This window comes from Ammodytes marinus (genome assembly GCF_949987685.1).
Source record: "Ammodytes marinus genome assembly, contig: scaffold_84, whole genome shotgun sequence".
Taxonomy (NCBI): domain Eukaryota; kingdom Metazoa; phylum Chordata; class Actinopteri; order Uranoscopiformes; family Ammodytidae; genus Ammodytes; species Ammodytes marinus.
In genome coordinates, this window is record NW_027648472.1 from 39,261 (window position 1) to 47,500 (window position 8,240).

Sequence of the window (8,240 nt, forward strand, 5' to 3'; positions counted from 1 at the left end):
GGGACTGGTCGCCTAGTTGAGGGTGTCTGATGATCTAAGATCCGAAACACCCAATGACCGCGGGTTGGGGTGGTAGGATGTCCTGGAGGAAAGGTGGCCAACTAGTAACCATGAGGTCTCTGGTTCCTCCTCCCAGTAACCATGAGGTCTCTGGTTCCTCCTCCCAGTAACCATGAGTTTGCTGGTTCCTCCTCCCAGTAACCATGAGGTCTCTGGTTCCTCCCAGTAACCATGAGGTCTCTGGTTCTTCCTCCCAGTAACCATGAGGTCTATGGTTCCTCCAAGTAACAATGAGGTCTCTGGTTCCTCCGAGTAACCATGAGATCGCTGGTTCGATCCCCGGCACTGGATAGAAGGGTGTTAGTTGTAATACTAGTAGTGGCTAGTATTATGTCTACGGTGCCCTCCATCTCTACCATTGTGTCCTTGAGCAAGACACTTAACCCCAAACTGCTCCAGGGGCGCTGTACTATGGCTGACCCTGCGCTCTGACCCCCTCTGGAGTGTGGGAACTTGAGAGGGGAGATGAGGAAAGACACATTTCAATGTAGCCATTGACTAATAAAGTAACTTCACCTAACTTAACTTCATCAGTGAGGATGTGTCAAAGCTGCACCATCTACATGCAGTTAGTGTTTCTCATAACTAGAAGAAACTGTAATAAAAATAAAAGATTCTAACTCTGGTCTTATCCAACACTCAAACACAATTCAAACATGTCATGTGGTCTGTTGTTTCAGTGCACTTTAATAATAATGATTACCGGGACCAGTACAGAAGATTAGATAACATTTAGTCTAGCAGTTTTGCTACAATACAGCACTGTGGCCACACACGGTCCACTCATATACTAGCTTTACACAAATCTTATTTAGTCTTTGTTAGCACTGCATTAACTTAAATGAAACATTCCTTCTGCATATTGAAGACACACAACAGATAACACACCCCGTCTCTCATGAAAAACAAATCTTTATGGAATGCAGTAAAGTCTGAAAACAAGTTCCTTCTTCCTTGTAGCTGCACTCTATCAAGCCGTGGATCTGTTCCCTCCCCTCCACACATGTACAGGTGTGAGGATGGGCGTGAACAACATTGAGTCATGTTCATAAACTGATGATCCTCATTCACTGCAGTCAGTTGGCAGAAACTGAGGGAGAGGAGATTTGTTTTCATTCGAGGCACAGAGACTGTTTTTGCTCGGAGAAATTAAAAACTACTTGACACTTGGATGTAAAATGGCACAACAAGGAGTTCAGCTGGACCGGGAAACATTCTCTTGTTCAATCTGTCTGGATCCACTAAATGATCCGGTGGCTCTTAACTGTGGACACAACTACTGTATGGACTGTATCAAAACCCACTGGGATGGAGAGGATGAGAAGAAAATCTACACCTGCCCTCAGTGTAGGGAGGTCTTTGCTCCGAGGCCTGTGTTGGTGAAAAACACCATGTTAGCAGATTTAGTGGAGGAACTGAAGAACACTAGACTCCAAGCTGCTCCTGCTGATCACTGCTATGCTGGACCTGGAGATGTGGCCTGTGACGTCTGCACTGGGAGAAAACTGAAAGCCCTCAAGTCCTGTCTGGTGTGTCTGGCCTCTTACTGTGAGAAACACCTCCAGCCTCATTATGAATTACCTGTATTCAAGAAGCACAAGCTGGTGGAGCCCTCCAAGAAGCTCCAGGAGAACCTCTGCTCTCTTCATAATGAGGTGATGAAGATTTTCTGCCGTACTGATCAGCAGTCTATCTGTTATCTCTGCTCTGTGGATGAACACAAAGGCCACGACACAGTGTCAGCTGCAGCAGAACGGACTGAGAGGCAGAGAGAGCTCGACGTCAGTCGACTAAACATCCAGAAGAGAATCCATGACGGAGAGAAAGATGTGAAGGTTCTTCAACAGGAGGTGGAGGCTATCAATGGCTCTGCTGATAGAGCAGTGGAGCACAGTGAGAAGACCTTCTCCCACCTGATCCGTCTCGTCCAGAAAACAAGCTCTGATGTGAAGCAGCATCTCAGAGCAAAGCAGGAAACTGAAGTGAGTCGAGTCAGAGATCTTCAGGAGAAGCTGGAGCAGGAGATCGCTGAGCTGAAGAGGAAAGACGCTGAGCTGAAGACGCTGTCACTCACAGAGGATCACAACCAGTTTCTACACGACTACCGCTCACTGCCAGCACTCAGTGAATCTACATCCAGCATCAACATCCGTCCTCTGAGATACTTTGAGGACGTGACAGCGGCTTTGTCAGAAATTAGTGATAAACTACAGGACGTCCTGAGAGAGACATGGACAAACATCTCACTTATAGAGATGGAAGTGGTTGTTCCACTGGCACAACTACCAGAGCCCAAGACCAGAACTGACTTCTTAAAATTTGCACGTGACATCACACTGGATCCAAACACAGCAAACAACAATCTGTTATTATCTGATGGGAACAGGAAAGTTACATACATGGATGAACCAAAGTCTTATTCTAGGCACACAGACAGATTCACTGATCATCGTCAGGTCCTGAGTGCAGAGAGTCTGACAGGTCGTTGGTACTGGGAGGTGGAGAGGAGCGGGTGTGTAGAAGTAGCAGTCGCATACAAGAATATCAGCAGAACAGGGAAGAAAAGTGGATTTGGAACCAATGACAAATCTTGGGCGTTGAAATATGACCTAAACGGTTGTACCTTTTGGTACAACAAAGTCAAAACTCCCGTCTCAGGTCCTCAGTCCTCCAGAATAGGAGTGTACCTGGATCACAGTGCAGGTGTTCTGTCCTTCTACAGCGTCTCTGGAACCATGACTCTCCTCCACAGAGTCGAGACCACATTCACTCAGCCGCTCTATGCTGGAGTTAACCTGTGGCATAGAGCCACTGCTGAGTTCTGTAGACTCAAATAGACAGAAGTCCTTTAAGGGCGCACTCACACTAGGCCCAGTCACGATAGTCTTCACTACACCGCTGGCCTGTACTCACACTGCTCCTAAAGATCCTGGCTAGGAACGATTGCTCCTTGCCAATGAATCCCCACGTCTCAATATGTGGGTTTGGGATTGTAATCGTAATTACATCCGTATTGTTGAGCAACGCAAACCCTTTGGCAATTTCTTTTTTCAAATGTCCGTTACATTCATGGACATATTGGGTGGCGGGAAACAGTCTTATGTAAATTGATGTCAGGAACGCCGTCTATTTGAATGCGTGTGTCGGCTTATTAGCATCTGTTCTGTGCCCAAGCAAACCTCTCCCAACTGTGCCAGGGCCGGGGAAGTGTAATGTAGTGTACTTTTGGGCAAATCTTTCTCCGTATCTATAAAGCAAAAAATCTAAATTCTGCCATAATCCGGGATATTGTCTTGGTCATTGTCTTTACTTCTGGTGTATTTTTCTGTGCTTATGTGTTTATTTTTGTTGTTTAGTCCATTTAAATGACTATGTTTTTCACCGTGCCAAATGCTTCTGCACCTTTATTTGTGGCTACATGCTACTTGTGTAATGTTGTTCTACATGATATCCACCTGTCATGGTATCGAACAGTAGTTGTATCATTATATTTGTCTAAACTGATGTGTTCTTGTTTTATGCTCATGAGCTGTATTTGTGTGTGTTTCTATAATGTCATCAGCCTGATAGGGAGTGCAGCTAAAAATAAATTAACCTGTATGGATAGTGTTTTTGTTTTTCGCCCATGCCGTGCACCATTGTCTTGTTTCGTTTTATTATTATTTTAATGTTGTGCTACATACCATGTAATATGGTCGAGGGCCGTAAATAAATAAATGAAATGACATAAGTAATATGGCACATAAATTAAGAATTCTAAATAAGAAAATAAAAAATGGTGGGAGTTTGACATCTTCTGATCTGTGTAAATGTTTGAGTGTCTTTAGGGTGGCGTTACTTCCTGTGTCTGTGTATCCATGGAGACCATCACTGCTCATGATGACTGTAGTTTAGCTGAACTGACTTTTCTCTGCATGAACATGGAACCTGGTCTGTGCTCTAAATGATCGTTGAAGATTTGTATGAATGTATTTGTATGTTGTTGTTTCTTATCCACTGCAGGGTTATTGGGGTCCCAAGTTCAGATTATAAGGGTTGGGAGGGAGGGGGGGTTGATATGGCTGTTTTTTCTTCTTTCTTATATAAAGTGCTTTGTTTTTACTTGTTGTGTGTGAAAACTGCTGTATAAATAAAGCTTGTAATAAACATTACTATAACCATTATTTATCTTTGTTTTGTTGTTTATCGTTTGAATGTATCAAGAATGTCAAAAAGATCTCTAGTATCTATTGGGTTCGATTTTCTGCCTGAGATCGTGTTAGACACTGTGGCCGTTCGGTCTATTTAGACACAATCTGTTGTGATATAATACATGGTTACACATTGTGCTCATTACGTTCTGATCCGAACAACAGATTTCTGTCACACAAACAACTAGGAACTTTAGTTTGAAACTGTAATTATAACATCAAACTTATTCAAAATGTCGGGTTTTAATCGTGCTGCTGATGACGTAGCGGACTTGTATTGGTGACCTTTTTCATATTTGGGGAAGATTTCAACCCCATACAGCGGCGGCATGTTTAAAAGGGGAACTCTCAATTATCACGTTTGTGGGATTATTACATAAAAAACCTGTTCATAATATTTTTTGATTTATAAAATGAAAAATGGCTGTATCCAGAAACTGTTCTGTACAAATTTGGGACACTAATATATAGTAAAAATATATTAAAAAAAAAAAAGATTTTAACTCTGGCTTTATCCAACACTCAAACATACCTTAAACAAGTCATGTGGCCTGCTGTTACAATGCACTTTAATAACAATGATTACCAGGAACAGTACAGAATATTAAACAAACATTAAGATCAGCAGTTTTGCTACAATATAGCACAGTGAATACACAGAGTCCAGTCATATACTAGCTTTACTCATACTATACTTTAGCTAAACTCTTATTTAGTCTTTGTTAGCACTCCATCAACTTTGCTGAAACATTCCTACTGCATATTGAAGACACACAACCGATAACACACCCCGTCTCTCATGAAAAACTAATCCTAATGGAATGCAGTAACGCCTGAAAACCTGTTCCCTCTCCCTCCTGTTCTAAACCACAGTGAGCTGCACCCTACCAGACTATTGCTCTGTTCCCTCCCCTCCACACATGTACAGGTGTGGAGGGGAGGGAACAACATTGAGTCATGTTCATAAACTGACAAACCTTATTCATTGCAGTCAGTTGGCAGAAACTGAGGGAGAGGCACAGAGACTGTTTTTGCTCTGAGAAATTAAAAACTACTTGACACTTTGGATGTAAAATGGCACAACAAGGAGTTCAGCTGGACCGGGAAACCATCTCTTGTTCAATCTGTCTGGATCCACTAAAGGATCCGGTGGCTCTAAACTGTGGACACAACTACTGTATGGACTGTATCAAAACTCACTGGGATACAGAGGACGAGAAGAAAATCTACAGCTGCCCTCAGTGTAGGAAGGTCTTTGTACCAAGGCCTGTGTTGGTGAAAAACACCATGTTAGCAGATCTAGTGGAGGAACTGAAGAAGACTGGACTCCAAGCTGCTCCTGCTGATCACTGCTATGCTGGACCTGAAGATGTGGCCTGTGACGTCTGCACTGGGAGAAAACTGAAAGCCCTCAAGTCCTGTCTGGTGTGTCTGGCCTCTTACTGTGAGAAACACCTCCAGCCTCATTATGAGTTACCTGTATTCAAGAAACACAAGCTAGTGGAGCCCTCCAAAAATCTCCAGGAGAACCTCTGCTCTAGTCACAATGAGGTAATGAAGATTTTCTGCCGTACTGATCAGCAGTTTATCTGTATTCTGTGTTCAATGGACGAACACAAAGGCCACGACACAGTGTCAGCTGCAGCAGAACACACTGAGAGGCAGAAAGAGCTGGACGTGAGTGGACGAAACATCCAGCAGAGAATCCAGGACGGAGAGAAAGATGTGAAGGTTCTCCAAAAGGAGGTGGAGGCTATCAATGGCTCTGCTGATAAAGCAGTGGAGCACAGTGAGAAGACCTTCTCCCAGCTGATCCGTCTCATCCAGAAAACAAGCTCTGATGTGAAGCAGCAGCTCAGAGCAAAGCAGGAAACTGAAGTGAGTCGAGTCAGAGATCTTCAGGAGAAGCTGGAGCAGGAGATCGCTGAGCTGAAGAGGAGAGACGCTGAGCTGAAGACGCTGTCACTCACAGAGGATCACAACCAGTTTCTACACAACTACCGCTCACTGCCAGCACTCAGTGAATCTACATCCAGCATCAACATCCGTCCTCTGAGATACTTTGAGGACCTCACAGCAGCTGTGTCAGAAGTCAGAGAGAAACTACAGGACGTCCTGAGAAAGACATTGAGAAACGTCTCACAGACAGGGACTGAAGTGGCTGTTCCACTGCCACAAGCAGAGCCCAAGACCAGAGCTGACTTCTTAAGATATTCATGTGACATCACACTGGATCCAAACACAGCACACAAGGATCTGTTATTATCTGATGGGAACAGGAAAGTAACATACATGGGTAAAGCACAGCCTTATTCTAGACACACAGACAGATTCACTAATTGTCCTCAGGTCCTGAGTGCAGAGAGTCTGACAGGTTGTTGTTACTTAGAGGTTGAGTGGAAAGGGAGAGGAGTTTCTGTTGCAGTCGCATACAAGAATATCAGCAGAACAGGGCAGGAAAGTGAATTTGGAATGAATGACAAATCTTGGGCGTTGAGATGTGACCTATTCAGTGATACCTTTTTGCACAACAAACGCAAAACTCCCGTCTCAAGTCCTTGGTCCTCCAGAATAGGAGTGTACCTGGATCACAGTGCAGGTGTTCTGTCCTTCTACAGCGTCTCTGAAACCATGACTCTCCTCCACAGAGTCCAGACCACATTCACTCAGCCGCTACGTGCTGGAATTAACATGTTTAATGCAGCCACTGCTGAGTTCAGGAAACTCAAATAGACAGAAGTCATTGAAGGGACAAAGAATGAATGAATGAATGAATACTTTATTCCGGACTCAAAGTTCCATATAAAAAGACAATACAAATACATGACAACACAAATTAAAATACATACAAGCATCGATTCCAATGTTTCCACAGCCCAGAGGAGAACCTTGTATCGCTCTGTTTAGTGTCAGTGACTGAGGGCTGCAATTATTACTTTGTTTTTTGACTGTAAAAGTCGACACATAAATTTAAACATTAAATTCCTCAACACAGCATGAAAGGTGGGGACATTACTAGTCACAAACAAGGAGCTAGCACTTGTCCATCTAGGAAGCTTAAGGAGGATCCTAAACGCATCGTTATACGCTACCTGTAACTTTTTCAGTTTTGCTGTTCTATATTTACACCAGAGCTGAGCTGTGTAAAATGGGGTACAGTAAGCTCTGAAGAGACTAACTTTCACATCTTCTGTGCACATATGAAATTTGCGTGCCAACATATTGGCCTGAGCATAAAGCTTACAGCACTGGCACTGGACATCATCATCATCACATAGATCATCAGTGATGATGTGACCTAAATACCGTACCTTCCTAACCACCTCTAGAGTACGGTCAGACAGTAAGAATGAAGGAAACGTTTGCTTTTGATCCTCCTTAGTTTTAGCAATCATAATAACGCTCTTCTTAGGATTGAACTTGATGTCATATTGAACTCCGTAGCTAGAGCACACTTTAAGCAGTTGCTGTAACCCAGCACTATATGGAGACATGATGACCAAATCATCAGCGTAAATGAGGTGGTTGATAAGACTGTCTCCCACCATACAACCAGTCTTACATCCGTTAAGCTTCTTAGAAAGATCATCCATATACACATTGAAGAAGACAGGTGACAAGATGCCACCCTGTCTCACCCCATTGGTGACTTGAAAGGGTGCAGATAAACTACTGCCCCATCTAATTTGCATGGTTTGTTGTGTGTACCAGAACTGCAAAATCCTTATCAGGTAAGGTGGAACTCCTCGCTCTTGTAGTTTGGCAAACAGTGAGGTAAACTTTGTGGTTTCAACCTTAAACATATTTTGTCTTCCTGTTTGTTGCTCTGAGCCGATTGTTCTTAACCTGGAAATCCAGACCAACATCTAGAACGTCTGGATATGAGCAATAGACCTTCCCAACTCAACGGGCAGCACCTACGCATGCATTTTAAAATACCACTGCACGCGATTGGATAGCACTACGGCTGACTACGACCAAGACTTCAAC

The 8,240-nt window shown here is 43.5% G+C and overlaps 2 protein-coding genes across 2 annotated transcripts in view; both read left to right on the forward strand.

Annotated features, from left to right (window-relative positions):
- Positions 1-1,238: 1,238 nt before the first annotated feature.
- On the forward strand, positions 1,239-2,938 carry LOC307270483 (tripartite motif-containing protein 16-like; the record flags this gene model as incomplete). Its single annotated transcript, XM_080054366.1, has 1 exon — positions 1,239-2,938. The coding sequence occupies one exon, from the start codon at positions 1,239-1,241 to the stop codon at positions 2,895-2,897; it is 1,659 nt and encodes a 552-aa protein (XP_079910492.1). The 3' UTR covers positions 2,898-2,938.
- A 2,386-nt stretch (positions 2,939-5,324) lies between these two features.
- LOC307270485 (tripartite motif-containing protein 16-like) overlaps positions 5,325-8,240 on the forward strand; it is a gene marked incomplete at its 5' end in the record, with an annotated part of 3,849 nt that continues 933 nt past the window's right edge. Inside the window, one exon of the mRNA XM_080054368.1 lies at positions 5,325-8,240. This exon is cut by the window's right edge and continues 933 nt beyond it. Coding sequence (XP_079910494.1) covers positions 5,325-6,983 — 1,659 coding nt within the window. The 3' untranslated portion in view covers positions 6,984-8,240.